Source organism: Aotus nancymaae, unplaced genomic scaffold, assembly GCF_030222135.1.
Source record: "Aotus nancymaae isolate 86718 unplaced genomic scaffold, 86718_ANA_hifiasm-v0.15.2.pri h1tg000010l, whole genome shotgun sequence".
NCBI classification, from domain to species: domain Eukaryota; kingdom Metazoa; phylum Chordata; class Mammalia; order Primates; family Aotidae; genus Aotus; species Aotus nancymaae.
Window position 1 is genome coordinate 34,323,893 of NW_026988421.1, and position 16,792 is coordinate 34,340,684.

At 39.4% G+C, this 16,792-nt stretch overlaps 1 protein-coding gene across 2 annotated transcripts in view; it reads left to right on the forward strand.

The window, feature by feature from the left end:
• The window catches only part of BLNK (B cell linker), a 72,226-nt gene that overhangs the window by 53,810 nt on the left and 1,624 nt on the right, over positions 1-16,792 (forward strand). For both annotated transcript variants that reach the window (XM_012439456.2, XM_012439457.2), the window contains 7 exons: positions 1,654-1,678; positions 2,483-2,525; positions 5,202-5,286; positions 6,035-6,066; positions 9,091-9,167; positions 10,002-10,085; positions 12,842-12,997. In XM_012439456.2, the coding sequence (XP_012294879.2) occupies positions 1,654-1,678; positions 2,483-2,525; positions 5,202-5,286; positions 6,035-6,066; positions 9,091-9,167; positions 10,002-10,085; positions 12,842-12,997 (502 nt within the window). The remainder of the gene's footprint in view (positions 1-1,653; positions 1,679-2,482; positions 2,526-5,201; positions 5,287-6,034; positions 6,067-9,090; positions 9,168-10,001; positions 10,086-12,841; positions 12,998-16,792) is intronic.

Below are 16,792 nucleotides of genomic sequence, written 5' to 3' on the forward strand. Positions count from 1 at the left end.
CAGCCTCGCCAATATGGTGAAACCTCATCTCTACTAAAAATACAAAAATTAACCAGGCATGGTGGTGCACACCTGTAATCCCAGCTACTTGGGAGGCTGAGGCAGGAGGATCACTTGAACCTGGGAGGCAGAGGTTACAGTGAGTTGAAATGGCACCACTGCCCTGTCCAAGACTCCATCATAAATAAATAAATAAATCTAAGAGTATTTCCTCCTGTGAAATTTTAGTTAAAGCTTGAGTTCATTAACTTACAGTGTTCCACAAGATACCCCAACTTTCAGAAGTTCCAGCACCTGACTCATGTTCAGAGCCTCTAGCAGGCTTCTGTAAATAAATGTGTAGATACATTCCACCACGTGCTGCTCATACCAGGGCGCTCCGTCAAAGCCATACCACTGAGGTTCCTCTCTAAAGTGACAATCATTCTTCCTTATCGAATTTAGAAGGGCTTTGTAAATGGTCAGGTGAGGATTGTAATTGTGTTAATATTACAAACATCACCCTGTAAAATTATGTTGGTTCAGTATGTTATTTGAAAAGCAAATTTAAATACATCTGAAGCTGGCCTGCATGGCTCTAATCTTATTTCTGCCTCCATGTAAACCAAAGAAAGTCTAAATGTCGAAGGTTTATTAACCAAGACTCTGCACACGTCTCTCTTAGTTCAGCTGCATCACTTTGGGCAAGTGACTTCGTCTCTCTGAGCCTCAGTTTCCTCATCTTAAAATGTCACTTTAAGGTTTAAATAACATGTGAAGAGCCTAATCCAGTGCCAGGCATCTTACAGGTGCTCAGGAATTGATAGTGTTCTTCCCCCACACTTTAGCTCTCAGCCAAAAACAAAGCAAGAAAGAGAGAGACATGATGAGGGTTTTTAAATGAAGAAATTTAAAACACAGAAAGGGAGCATAAAACCTTACCAATATTAGACTGTAGTCTCTATTGGAATCTTGAGTTCACTGACTTACAGTGTTCCAGAAGACACCCCAACTTTCAGAGGCTTCAGCACCTGAATCATTTTGAACTAGAACGTTAGTGCAGGTAAGCACCTTCAGGACCACAAATCAGGGGTTTTCACTTGTTTTGGTCTCGGAGCTCTCTGAATGAAAGCCTGCACAGAAGACCAGTGGAGAATAGTCCCTGGAGGCAGGGAGGAAGCTGGAGTGGGCAAGTGCACTACAACCTCACCTGCTGGACCACCCTCCTCCGTCCTGGGCAGTAACCCCCACAGGGAGCTGTTTCGGAAGAGGGGAGCTCCACAGAAACACTGAAAACACTGATCTGGTCCTCAATTGACAGGTGAGGAATCTAAAGCTCGGCCTTGCCTCACAGCCAAGAGAAAGAGGCCCAAGGTCACCCACCAAGTAGTTAGTAGAACTGGTGCAAGAGTGCAGTTCTGCCAACTCCCTGGCAACTGGTGCCCTACTTTATCCCCAGTTGACTGCTTCCCCATCTGTCAGCAGACTCCGTCTGAGCCTAGGAGGATCATAACTAAATCTCACTTCCATCCCTCTCCACCCTGCAAGGATAGTCTTCTACACACTCGTATTGCTTTCCTAACTCTAGCTTACATTTCAGACTAAAATAATGGTAAGTAGCTCCATTTTGTCTTAATTATCTTTTAACAAAGCTCATCTCTTTTTATTCCCCAGGAAAAAACCGACACCACTGAAGACAGTAAGTTAATTTTGCATTTAAAAAGTGCTTCATCTTTACTGCAGTGTTTATTCTTATCCATTTATTTAAAGTTGAAAATGCTCCCAGCTATGGTGAACACGGCAATCTTAGCAACTGAAGCTGCTGCCCAAGCAGTCCAAGAGAAGCTTTGAATCCTCAGGTAGTCTGAGGGGTGCTGCATAGAGGGAGCTCATCCTCACTTGACCCCAGTAGCTTCACTGAGTGTGCGCAGCAGATCAGCGGGGCAGCCAGGCTCCCTGCCCCCTGCACGGGAAGCCCCTGTGTCTACCCCAACCACAGCTAATGGTAGACCATTGCGTATGAAGCACACATAGGCTCACTAAACTCAGATTCTGGCCAGAGCATGGTGAACCTGGGCCACGATACTTTGTAAGGAAGCCCACCTGGACCTTGTACCTACTGTGAAGCCTGACATCTACTGTCATTTAGCAAACACACAGAAGGTGGGTCCATGAGACCAAAGCAGATACCAGATGCCTGCTGCATAAGGGCTACTGTGTGGCAAACTGTCTGCGGGTCATGGTATCCGTCAACCCTGTTGACAAAGCAAGGAGGTTTCCGCACCACAGTGACTTTGCTCCTTCATATGACACTTCCGGCTATTTGTTGCTTAATGCAAAGATTGGGCGAGGGACTGTGGGTTTGTAATTGTTGTCCTGATTGAAAGAATAGCAATGCATTAAAGTTCTCCCCAAATATTTATTTTAATAATATTGCTCTGATGTTTATTTCCACATTCTTCTACGTTGAATATCCTTGCCCTTTTTTTTTTCTTTTACATAGACTCCAGTTGCCTCTCAACAGAATGCTTCAAGGATTTGTGAAGGTAAAAGCTATTATTTTGGAGGATGAGCACGTCCTCTAAAAGTTATTTTAATTAAGGAGTTGTATATACACATTTATTACATTATTTTTGGGGCAACTGTAAACATGAAACTCAATTTTCTAAACAAAATAGTCTTTGCAATGAGCAGTGAATAGCAAAACTAGCTCAGAACCTTAGCGTCTTTAGAGTAGGCTACAGAATACATGCAAAATCCTGACTTGCCAGGAAATAGTGCTAGGACCTTACATAGATGTGAAAACTAATGTAGAGCCATTCACATGCTTTAGAGCTAATAGCTTAGTTAACATAACGAAAATTTAAAAACTGTTTATTTGAACAAGATTTTTTGCTAAGTTTCTTTTTGGGTTTTTCTGTTTGTTTGTTTTTGTTTTTGTTTTTTGAAACGGAGTATTGCTCTGTCACCCAGGCTGGAGTGCAGTGGTGTAATCTTGGCTCACCGCAACCTCTACCTCCCGGGTTCAAGCAAGTCTCCTGCCTCAGTCTCCCGAGTAGCTGGGACTACAGGTGTGTGCTACCACGCCCGGCTAATTTTTGCATTTTTCGTAGAGACGAGGTTTCGCCATATTGGCCAGGCTGGTCTTGATCTCCTGACCTCATGATCTGCCCACCTCAGCCTCCCAAAGCGCTGGGATTACAGATGTGAGCCACCGCACCTGGCTACTTTTGCTAAGTTTTCAAGATAATGTTTCCAAAGTTCAAATGTCTGTCTTCTTAGTATATATTCAGTTGCTTTTCTTCCTTGGTTTTTTTTGTTGTTGTTCAAGGTCTCACTCTATTGCCCAGACTAGAGTGCAGTGGTACACAATTATAGCTCACTGCAGCCTCAAACTCCTGGGCTCAAGCTGTCTTTCTGCCTCAGCCTCCTGAGTAATCTAGAATTTCTTCCTTTGTCATCACTCAAAAATCTTACATATATTTTTAGAGCTTTCCCATGTTAAAAAAATTTTGTTTGGAAATTATTGGAAAAAACAGAAGGATCATCTATAATATTAATACTTAAACTTCATATAGAAGTTCATGCCCTGCACCCATTTAATTCCATACTTGAAGATACCCAAAGTTAAAAATGTAGTGAGTATTCTCCCCCTTCCCTGAGTTGATGTGTGTGTATCTACATAAAGCACTCTCTTTCTCTGATGATAGACAGTGGATCTTTTCTGAGCGTGCACTACAACTCACTTCTCTGCTTTAACGATGTCATTAGGCTTTTTCATCCCGTCTCCCACATCTTGCTTCCCCAGGCTGTTTCTGAGGCATCACCCCTTTTCTGCCATATTGCTTTCTTCTGCCTTCCCTTTGAGGCTTTTGTCTTTTCTGCCCTTCCAGTCCTTGCATATTCTCAGACCTGCTGAGTCAAGATCGTGGAGTGATAGTGACCTCAGGGGCTCTGAGCTTCTGTAGGAAGTAAGTACAACCCTGTGCAGACTTCATGGCTACAGGAGCCTCCAAAACCCATGGTCCGTCTCCTGCTGCTTAGGTGTCCTCATTCTCAAAGGGCTCCCAGTTACAAAGGAGGCTGACAGGCTCGTTTGTTATTTGTTTCAAGAGCATAGGCAATTGCCATCCAAATGCAAAGCGAGAGAATGGCCTCTTCTAGCCTTTGAAGGAATCCTTGAGGATAGTGGAGGCAAAGCAGGTGTGGTCAAAGCTTATAGGCTGGCAAGGCCTAAGGTGTTTGTTGTTTCTCCTTCTGAAATTACCAAGTTTTAAAGTCATGAGCAAAACATCTAACAGAGGTTTGAAGTAACTTGCCACAAATTCAAAATACAATCTTCAGAGGTTCAGGGTTTCCAAGCTTTACTGCACCACTGAATGGTAAGAAACCCTGACGTCTATCTTACCATTTATTTGAATCTTTGGGTTCTTACTACTTTTATTGCTTTTGAGTTCCTGTAGTTCTCAGCTTTTCTTCCATGCAGAGACTCACACATGGACATACCAAGATTTTAACACACCCCTCCCCCCAAGGACAAATTTGAGGGACAGTTAAGTATTAAAATAATTTGTGATCACATTTATTAACGGTTCAGGAGTAGAGTTCACTATGAGCTTCAACATCAATGTCTTACACTTCAGGTTTATGCCCATTTCCCACCCTTTCCTCTTCTGCTCAGGAAAACACAGTGAAATGCAAGTGAGATTAACATTATTATAGGGATAACCTTGAATTTGCAATTAACTTTGCAAAAAGAGATCATTTACGAACTCAGTAGTGTGCCTCTTATCAGTCATACACTGCTTGTACCATGCCTTATGACTAATAAGACCCACCAGGGAGTTGTCTCCACCTGTGTGGAGGCCACATGGAAAGTAGAGGGTGAGCTGGGCTAAAATTTTCTCCTCTTCTGGCTTCCAGCTATACTCATGCACTTAAAAGTTTCAGGGCCCACGGGTTCAGTCTCTACATACGTTGCCAGTGGATGAACGCAGAGGCAGTAGGATGTACTTGTAACACTGCTGGGAGGAAGTCCTGGTCCTAATAGCACAACCGCATCAGCAGACTGGCAAGTGCACAGATCCATGGCATCCCAGTAAAAGACATGTTCCTGGGAAGACTTCTGATCAAATTTCATTCTTCTCGGCTGATGTTGCTGGGTTTTGGGATGAGGACAGACATTTCGCTCTAATCCTAATGTGATAATTTTCCTGATCCAGAAAAACCTATACCTGCTGAACGCCACCGAGGGTCAAGTCATAGACAAGAAGCTGTGCAGTCACCAGTGTTTCCTCCTGCCCAGAAGTAAGAACCTTTCCTTTAAAGATCAGTTTCCTCTTGTTGCTGCAGGAATTAACATGTGCATTGTTTCACTGCACAGCGACACTGTTTTGTAGTGCTAGGTAAAGATCCAACATTTCATTGTTTTGCCATTGCATGTTAAAAGGTGTTAAGCAACTTTAAAATAACTGTGTAGAGTTGCAGAGACCTACTAATTGGGTTAATTATTGAACTTGACTAAAATACTTTAGTCAAGATTTCCTCCTTTTTCAAAACTAAAAGGAAGAGTCTCAGCTATCTTTTTTTTTTTTTTTTTTGAGACAAAGTCTCACTGTCATGCAGGCTGGAGTGCAGTGGCAAGATCTCGGCTCACTGCAACCTCTGCCTGCCGGGTTCAAGCAATTCTACTGCCTCAGTCTCCCGAGTATCTGGGACTACAGGCGCACACCACCACACAGGGCTAATTTTTTGTACTTTTAATAGAAACAGGGTTTCGCCATGTTAGCCAGGATGGTCTCAATCTCCTGACTTCATGATCTGCCCGCCTCGGCCTCCCAAAATGTGGGGACCACAGGCGCGAGCCACCGCACCCAGCCGAGTCTTACTTATCTTTAAGGTTCTGATGCCTCTTCTATCTCTAGATATATTTTATTGGCCATTTGTACTGATTTCTTTGTGATGTGCCCATTCATGGCATCGCCAGTGTAAACAAAAAGTCAAACTTACTTATACTGTGCTTTGTCCTTTAATTATCTGAAATTCTTCCTTGCAGACAAATCCATCAAAAACCCATACCTCTGCCAAGTAAGTACAACGAAGTCACGTAGTGTATCAGGGAGTGGTCGAGGCTGGAGCTTAGAGTCTGACAGGCCTACGTGCTAACACAGCACTGTCGCTTCCAGCTGCATTATCCTGGCATCTTCTCCCGCTTGCTTCCTTACCTGTAAAATGGGGCCAAGAATGTTTATTTCACAGAGTTGCTTTGAAAAGTAAATATAATTGAGGCAATTTTTACTTTTTTTAGTAGTGATTTAATATTATACTGGTCATGCATCCTTTTTTAACTTTTTTTTTTTTTGCAAAAACAATACAGCTGTTTTCAAAATAATAAGATTAAGTAAAACAACATATGGGGAGCACTAGGTATAGTGTTTGGCTCTAAACAAATAATACCCATTTAACCTAAGTCTAAAATACCTTTTAAAGGTCACAAAATATTTCTACAAAAGGTACCCTAAAAAGAGGATGTGGCCAATACCTGGATAATTTTCCCAAGGCAAACATCACCCTAAAAATGTAGGAATTCGATAAGTCAGGCTCACAGAAAGTAACTGCTCAAACCTTAATTTGCCTTCAACTCAATGTGGGAAAGAGAGAAGAAAAAAACTCTGCCTTATGTAGGTAATTTGGGATATATTCCAAAATAATCAAGCTTAAATCCAATTAAATAAATAGTAATAGTCCACATGCAAAAAATTATATGCATTTTTTTACTAAATATAAATTGGCTTTTTAGATTTTAATAATATTCATCTTAAATAAATGAAACCTTCACTTTTTTTTTAAATTCTGACAACACAAAGTGAAAATGTTTGGCTACAGAAATTTATTTTTCATTATTTAAAAAGTTTTATTATACCTTTTATCGTTTTTCAACCCAAGTTATTCATTCAGTTGATAGTGACCATATGCCATGTGCCAAGCACTTTTCTAGGCACAGGAGATAAAGGATGAATGAAACAAAGACCCTGTCTTCATGAAGTTTGTAGTCTATTGAAGGAGATAGACAGTAAAAATAAACACACAAATAATATCATATCAGATAAGTGCTAAGTTGCTATAAAGAAAAATACAGCACAGCATCACAGTGCTATAAAGAAAAATACATACACAGCATGGAGGAAGGGAGGGCTGCTGCTGTAGACAGGGTGGTCTGAGAAGGCCTCTTCTGTAAAATGGGCTTAATAGCTTTTTCCACAAAGAGCCGGTGAAAGGATGAGATGTGCACATGTTGAAAACAGAACAGGCCTGGCACATTCAGGGGTCAGAAAATATTAGCCATGGGTACTCTTCCAACTGCCAGAACTGCAGAAACCACCAACCGCACTGCACTGTGCATCTGGGGAAAGTCTATTCGCTCACTCACCTTTGCTGCTCATACCTGGGAGTACCGTTCCCCTCCTATCAGAATACAACTTTCTTTTTGGCCCATCTTTGTTGGACCTGCCAAGCCCTCACTGCCTCCTCCTCTTAACAATGGTGGCTGCCTTCTCTGAACACCTAGGGCACTATTATCTGAAGCACTTAGTTCTTCAAGAACTCTTTCTCCTGCAGACCTCCCCATCTTAATAAAGGATAACTGGTTGCTCTTGTCAAAAACCTTAGAGTCACCCTTGACTTCTCACTTGCTTTCTTCACTCGCCTTCCAGCTGGTCCTTCATAATAGATTCAGAATCCAACCACTCTCACTACTTCCACTGCTGTGATCTGTCCAAGCCACTGTCATCTCCTGCAAAAACACCCAGCTGGCCTCCCTGACTCTGCTCTTGCCACCCTCTGTTTCCAGCCCAGCAACCAGAATGACCCTGTTAAAAGACAGGCAGATCATGTTACTCCCTGTTCAAAAACCTCCAAAAGCTTCCCTTACCATGTTCATTACAGCTCTTGAGTCATGTTAAGGGTCCACCAGGTTCTATAAATCTGGTCCCTTCGTTGCTTTCTATCTGACTGTATTTCTTATTCTTCTCCCCTTTTCTCACTGTACTCCAGGCACAGTGGCGCCGCTGCTATTCCTCAGGGCTTTGTGTTCATGGCTCCCTCTACTGTTCATGCCAGGCTTTGCGTTCATGGCTCCCTCTACCCGGGACATTCTCTCCTGGGGATGTCCACTGCCTCCTCCATCTCCACCTGCACATCTTACCCAAGTGTTCCCTCAGTGAGGTCTTCCTTTCCTGATTTATTTTTCTCCTTGGCATTTATGATCCTCTAATATTCTATGTATATTTTTACTTATGTCTTTATTGCCCATCTCAATCCATTAAAACTTAAGTTCCAGGAGAGCAGGGCATTTTGCTGTTTTATTAACTGCTATATATCCCCAATGCCTTTGAGCCACGGCAGAGAAACTGAATGAATGAATGAATGAATGTAGATAAGTATTTTCTGTATTTCACGTTTCCACATTTAGCCTATAAACTCTTTGAGGTAGTTGATGCCTGAAGACAGCAATTCTCAGACATTTTGGTCTCAGAATCACTTTAACCCTCTTAAAATCATTATAGACCTGAGGAGCTTTGGTTTACATGTTTTTATTGGCACCTAGTATTTTAAGAATTAAAACTGAGACATTTAAAATATGTATTAATCCATTTAAAAATAATATTAAACTCATTACATGTTAACATAAATAACATGGTTTTATGAAAAATAACTATATTTTCCAAACAAAAACAATTTAGAGGAAAGAGTGGCATTAGTTTACATTTTGTAAATCTCTTTAATATATGTTACTGCAATGTAACAGAGACTGCCGGTTTCTTATCTCTGTATCTACATTCAATCTGTTGCAAAGTTTTTCTGGTGGAACTACATGAAGAAAATCAGATTTCATAGTGATGGGTAATTGGAAAAGAAAAGACCTCTTGAAGCCCCTGAAAGGATTGTCAGGATTTCCAGGGGTCCTTGGACCATACTTTTGGAACCATTGCCTTAAGGATTTTTGAGGGGGCATGTGTCCCCCACAGCACCTAGCACAGTGTTAGGGTGTAGGCATAGAAAGAGTTCAAGAAACATGAAGATTAATTGAAGGACTTTTCTGATCTCTTTCAGGATTTACAGAAGGGGGAAGCCCAACTGTGGTTGGGCCCCTACCCAGCTTTTCATCCAAGTCCACTATTTCAGAACAGGTATGAAATGAACTCTTGATGTCACTAAATTGTTACCAGGGAACTGCAGGAAAAAGTATGTCTTCTGAGAAGAGGGCATTTGGAGTGAACCTTGAGAACAGAAACTCTATGTTACATCATTATGTGAACTGTCATTTGATAATAGGGACAGAATACCCAGTTGTTGTTGCTGTTTTCAATGATTAAGATATTGCTCCAGTTAACGTTTCCTCAAAACTAGCAAGGAAATGCGTTTTCATTGTTCTTCCTCTCACACAGATTTTACTAAATTTTGTAATTTCCTCCAAATAGATCTGTGGAGACTTATGATATTAAATCATATATAAAACAGCACAGTTTAAAAAGAGACAGAGAAAGGACTCTGTGTGCCCTTAGGCAAGTCTTTCTAAGTTTCCATAAAAATATATGTAAAAATGTAAAATACGGATAATCGTATGTGTCCTTCTTGCTTTCAAAGAAGGCATATGTCCTTTCTTGCAAGAATCAAATAAGATAATATTTGTAAAAATACTTTGGAAATTAGCACTCCACAAAGTAAGAGCAGTCAGAGCAATAAGAGCACAATGGAAAGGGAGATTATTACTATTACTTTTTTAGGAGAAAGAAAGAAATAGTTCAGGAACCTAGCTAAGTCCAAATGAAAAAAAATACAAAAAACAAGTTGATAGTATAATCCTTGTGTTTGATCAAAGGAAAAATAAAACTCCTCTTAAAATTATTGGTCCAAATGTAGAGGCCTGTCTTGATAATGCAAATGAGTCTTGGTTTCTAGTACACAGAAATTAGAGGTGAGTAGGGACCACCTCATGCTGACCAGTGCCCTCCATTTTACAGGAAGCTGACATTCTCTGCAAGCCGTGGTATGCTGGTGCCTGTGATCGAAAGTCTGCTGAAGAGGCATTGCACAGATCAAACAAGGTCTGATCATTTTTATTATTTATTATTTTTATTAATTAATTAATTTATTTATTTTGAGACACGGTTTCACTGGAGTGCAGTGGCTGAATCTCAGCTCACTGCAACCTCTGCTCCTGGGTTCAAGTGATTCTTATGCCTCAGCCTCCCAAGTAGCTGGGATTACAGGTGTGTGCCACCACATCAGGCTAAGTTTTGTATTTTCAGTAGAGATGAGGTTTCACCATGTTGACCAGGCTGTTCTCAAACTCCTGACCTCAGGTGATCCGCCCACCTCGGCCTCCCAAAGTGCTGGGATTACAGGCATGAGCCAACACACCCAGCCAAGATCTGATCATTTTTAAATCACACGTTTTGCCCTCAGCCTATTATAATAGACACAGTTGTTATCCTTACAATATGCTAATTAAATAATTGCAAAAAGTATAGATAGATACAAGGATCTTTTTCTTTTACTTACTCAAGAGAAAATGCTATCCCCTCCTCTCTTTCAAGTTCCTCCATCTTATTTCTACTTGCCCTTTCATCTCTGCAAGGACCCACAGGCTCCACTGCCCTCCAGTGTGGGAGGGAAGAAAGCTCCGGGGGAGATCGATGGAAGGCTTGTGCTCTATAAGCTCCACTGAGGAGTGAACAGTGATAGGCTATTTTGGATTAATGTGCAGGATTAAAAATTTGAGTCAAGAGGGCAAGCAAACAAACAAACAAAAAATACCTGGAAGTAAATGTTTGGAGAGCCCAACCTCAATCATGTAGGAACACCAGGGACAGTTTGGACAATTCAAGATTAAAGTGCCACTTTTTCTTTCTCTCCTTTCCTCCCATTTTTTTGTTGTTTTTGTTTACTTGCACCCTTCTTTGTCAGAGTATATAGCATTTGCATACTGTTCTTCCTCACCCTTGTTTTAGTCCTGGCTCTACAAGTAAACATATTGTGTGTTCCATCAGCCCTTTGGTTGGCTTCCACCATTGTCATTTTCATTTGATAAAGTGTACCTGTAGTAGATTCTGAGGAAAAACTGTGTCTACATTATTCCCTGAGTTCTTGTGCATTCAAAACTGTTTTCTCAGCCAGGCACAGTGGCTCATGCCTGTAATCCTAGCACTTTGGGAGGCCAACGTGGGTGGATTACTTGAGGTCAGGGTTTTGAGACCAGCCTGGTCAAGATGGCAAAACCTCATCTCTACTAAAAACACAGAAATTAGCCAGGCATGATGGCAAGCACCTGTAATCCCAGGTCCTCAGGAGGTTGAAGCAGGACAATTGCTTGAGCCTACCCAGGAGGCGGAGGTTGCAGTGAGCCGAGATTGTGGCACTGCTCTCCAGCCTAGGCAACAGAGCGAGACTGCTATTGGGGGTGAAAAGAGAAAGAGTTAAAAAACTGTTGTCTCATATCCTAGTAGTTGGAAACAATCTTGGCTGGATATAAAATCCTTAATTTGAGTTTTAAAAGTGTTGCTCCACTAGATTTTGTTGTTCCATATGATGCTCTTGAGAAGTCTGATGCCAATGTGACTTTCTTGCCCTTCTATGTAATTTGATACTTTAGTCTGGTGGCTCTGTAGACTTTTTGTTTTTAAAGTCTAATCATTTTACCAGATTATATCTCTGAGTTGATTATTCCAAGTCAATTTTCTCAAATAGACAGAAGCCCTTTCAATATGTAGATTTAAGTTTTCTCTTACAGCCAATAAGTTTTCTTAGATTGTAGTCTTAACGGGTAGTCTGTTCCATTGTTTTGTTTTTCTTCTGCACGAACTCAATTTATGTGCATTTTGGATCTTTTTTGTCATTCTTTCATTCCAATCACTGTCTTTGATTCTATGGTACTTATTTTAGTAAATCACATTACCGCTCCTGGTTGTTTCCACACCTTCCTTCAAGTGTCATTTCTTAAATCTTCATTTGAGGCTCTTGGACATCTTAAAATTTTTTCTTTGTTGCTGAGCTAGGTTTGTCTTTTTCTTCAATTTTTTTCCTGAGTTTGATCAACTCTTGTTGCATTTCATTCTGTTTTTTGTCCATCTTTTGCTTGTAATTTTTTATTTTATGATTCTAAATATTTTAATAAAATATTTAACAAAATTTGAATTATTGTGTTACAGTTTTGGGATTTTTTTTAATATAAGTTCTTTGGGGAGAGAATTTTCATCAGCCGAAAGTTTTGATTCCCAATCTCTGTTTTCTTCTTACAGTGCTTACGAATGGAATTTGTTTGATACTTTTTTTTGTAGACAACTGGTGACTATGGTTCCCAGTTCAAGAGAGTCCTCTAGGTTTGATCTTAATGGATCCCTTCACATTTTCCTAAATTTTATAAATATAAAACTTTATTTAGCACATTAAAAAGCTAGCATTTAGCTGGGCATGGTGGTACATGCCAGTAGTCCCAGCTACTCAGGAGGCTGAGGTGTGAGGATCACTTGAACTCAGGAGTTCCAGACTACAGTGAGCTATGATTGCACCACTGCACACCAGCCTAAACAACAATGTGAGACTGTCTCTAAAAATAATTAATTCGTTATTACTTTAAAGACAAGCATTGATCTTACTCAGAATTTTCTATGAGTATATATTTTCCTGGACTATTTTCTTAGAAAATAAGAAGACAAGTGCTAATCAATAATAAAAATAATGTAGCTAAATAATTTACCTTTGGAATGTAATATAGATGTTCTTTATAAAATGATTTTTGAACCTGTAGAAATATAAGTAATACTAACCATAATTATGCTTTTTTAAAAAAAAAATTAAACAGGATGGATCATTTCTCATTCGGAAAAGCTCTGGCCATGATTCCAAACAACCATATACACTAGTTGTATTCTTTAATAAGCGAGTATATAATATTCCTGTGCGATTTATTGAAGCAACGAAACAATATGCCTTGGGCAGAAAGAAAAATGGTGAAGAGGTCAGTGATTTCTTTTTAAATTCAATTTTATAACTATGCATTGAGTATAATTACATCATATATTGTATTAGATGCTAGAGATGAGAAGAAGGGATACAAAAGTATTTATTCTTATGCTTGCATAAATGTCACAGAGAACAAGATAGAATACTTTATTTGGGCAATATATCCTATAAGAACGCAGAAAAGGAAAAAATGGTGTGATGTACATCCTAGTCCTTTCATTCAGTTATTTAGTGAGGTCAGTCTGACACACGATTTAGTCCATGGGCAAATATAAATCAAGATTGAGATGTCAAGTTGAATTAAGGTGGTAAGAATTAAGGTCAAGGTCCAGACCTCCAAAGTAAATATCTAAAAATCTCAACTTGAGTACCAAGGTAGGTTACCAGGGAAGGAGCCAGAAGAGATACAGAAACTTGAGTTAAGATATTAGACTATAGCCCTTGTACCAGAATGAACTAATGGGCCTGCAGCAAGAAAAAAAAAATCACATGGGTATTAAATATTAGCCATACATTAACTTTAATACCTCTTTAATATGGACCAAACTCAATGCTTACCATATCTCAGTTTAGCCAGCCTGCTCCTATAAATGAACCCTGAAATATGAGCTGGAGTAACCCATGAATGGTCTAGAAATGGAGTGATACTTGTTCTGGTTTTGAATTATGGGCTGAATTTGAATAGGTAGAATACAAGTTGGAAAGAAGTAGAAAGAAGAAAATGGGAAGAACAACCTATGCAGAGAAAATAGCATAAACAAAATTCAATTTAAGCAATATTTACTTTCAAGATTCCCTCAGAAAAAGCTACACCATTCCAAACCCAGTACCTGTTAGCATGTATTTAAATTGTTGGAAAGTGTCATGATTGCTGAAGTGTCTGTCTTCTCCACTACGTGAGGCCAAGGGCAATTATATTTCCAGAATCAGACCACAATATTTGGCTTCAGTGTACACTTAATAATTATTAAGTGACTGAATTGATTTGATTGAGTGATTGCAGGCAGGAGAATAGCATTCTTGAAACAAACTGAAAAAGTCATGGGTATTCTTTATTTTGCTTTTTAGACAATTGAGGTTTAAAAAACCACATATAAAATTTACCATCTTAATCATTTTTAAGTGTACACCTCAGTAGTGTTAAGTATATTTACATTGTTGTGAAACAGATCTTCAGAACTTGTTCATCTTATAGAACTAAAACCCTATACCCACTAAACAACTTCCTTTTTCCCCCTTCCTGTAGCCCCTAGCAACCACGTTCTGTTTTTATGAATTTGACTACTTTAGATACCTCATACAAGTGGAATCACACAATATTTGTCCTTTATGACTGGCTTATTTCACTTTGCATGATGTCCTTGAGACTCATCCATGTTGTGGCATGTGTCAGGATTTCCTTCCTTTTTAAGGCTGCATAGCATCTCGTTGTATCTATATACCACATTTTGTGTGTCTAACATCCATCAGTGGACATCTGTGTTGCTTCTACCTCTTGGCTGTTGTGAACAGTGCTGCTATAAACATGGGTGTGCAAATCTCTCCAAGACATGGCTTTCAAGTGTTTGGGGTATATACCCGGAAGTGGGATTGCTGGATGATATGGGTATTTTGTTTTTAATTTTTTGAGGACCTCTCAAACTTTTTTCCACAGCAGTTGAACTATTTCACAACTCCACCAACAGCACACAAGGGTTTAACTTCTTCACATCCCCACCAGCACTTCTTATATTCTGAATTTTGTTGTTGTTGTTTTACAGTAGTCTTCCAGATGGATGTGAGGTGATATAGCTTATTGTGGTTTTGATTTGCATTTCTCTGATGATTAGTGATATTGAACATTTTTCATATGCCTTTTGGCCACTTGGCCATCTTCTGAGAAATGCCTGTTCTATTTTGTGATCAGGTTATTTGATTTTTTTCTGTTGCTGAGTTTTAGGAGTTCTTTATATATTCTGGATATTAACCCTTTATCAGATAAATGATTTGCAAATATTTTTTTCCCATTCCATAGGTGTTATTTGCTGGGCAAAAGCTTTTAAATTTGATATTTTCTTGCCTATTTTTGCTTTTGTTGCCTATGCTTTTAGTGTCATATCCAAAAAATCATTGCCAAATCCAGTGTCATGATGTTTCCCTCTACGTTTTCTTCTAGGATTTTTATATTGGGAATTTTATTTTGCTTTTAACAAAGTCTCAGATAATTTCAAAATGCAAAACTCTTGAATCTGAGAGCATTAATCAAGACCTATCTTGGGTTTTAAAATCTACATTTAAAATTTCATATCCTAAAGCTTCCCCAGCAGTCTAGCTCTTCTATAAGAGGCTTAAGGGTGGGTGAAGAAGCTGTCCTATTTCCAGGTCCTGAAATTCTCTCACAAATTTTGAGCTCTGCGAGGGGCTCTAAATTTCCTTGTCTAGGAAATTCTGGTAAACAGGAATTTGTCTTGGCCTAAAGAAACTTCATCTCTGCTTTAGAATGAATAGACCAGAGCTTCACCTCACTTCCAACATATTCAGCCTATGGATTCCAAAATAAGTAGTTTATTACTATAATAGTATCTGGAGGTACTGACAGTCAATTAAAACTCTTACTTAAATTATCTATAATAAAAAGATTATGTTCCCTATACATTGAACATCTGGAGGGAAAATTAAAGTGTCAGTTACATGATGACAATCATGTGGATTTTTTTTTAAGTCTGTATTTTTGTGTATGTGGCTAGAAAACATAACCAACTCATTAACTGTTCAACTTTTCATGTAGCTATTTTGATATTAAGTGATATAGCATTAAGTAATTTTACAGTTTTGACAATTGTTTGCTGTGTCTTATTGGCCATGAGATTTTGAGTTATTAAACGAATTGTTTTTCTGTCCACATATGAATATCTCAAATACACTGATTAATGAAAACAAAAAAAAAAAGGAGAGCTGAGGGGAAGTTGTAACTATGTTATGCCCAATTCCTTTTTAAATTAAATCACAAATATTCTTCAACTCCATTCGCTACTTCAAATGTTTCAACTCAGCTCAACTCCCTACTGCAAACACAAATACCACAAGGCAAATACTCACAATATTCAGGGACTAGAGGGACAGAATGAGATATTTGTTTGTGTAAGTGTAGCAATCCTCTCCTGTGCTTCCTAGGTTCAGAACACACTTTCCCCCTTGTAATCCACTTCAAAGAGTTATGCTATTTCATTTTCTGGCCCTTTAATCCATAAATTTAACTTTTAACTGCATTTGGTTTAGCAACATGTTATGCCAAACAAGCAGAATGAATGTTTTATGGGATTCATAATGAAAGAATTTCATTGGCAATTGCAAGAGGGCTGAATGATTGAACAGGAAGTAAAGAATAAAGACTAAAGGTATGGCCAGGTGCAGTAACTCATGCCTGTAATCCCAGCAGTTTGGGAGGCTGAGGCAGGCGGATCACCTGAGGTCAGGAGTTCAAGACCAGCCTGGCCAACATGGTGAAACCCCATCTCTACTAAAAATACAAAAATTAGCCAGGCATGGTGACACATGCCTGTAGTCCCAGCTACTCGGGAGGCTAAAGCAGAAGAATCGCTTGTACCCAGGAGTTGGAGGTTGCAGTCAGCTGAGATCACGCCATTGCACTCCAGCCTGGGTGACAGAATGAGACAGCCAATTATCTAAAGGGTGACAGAATGAGATAGCCAATTATCTAAAAGACAACTGGTATTTCATTTGAAAATGTTGGCCAATATTCTGAATATTTTACTTTATTCAATGTGTAGATACTTGGAAGTCATCCAAA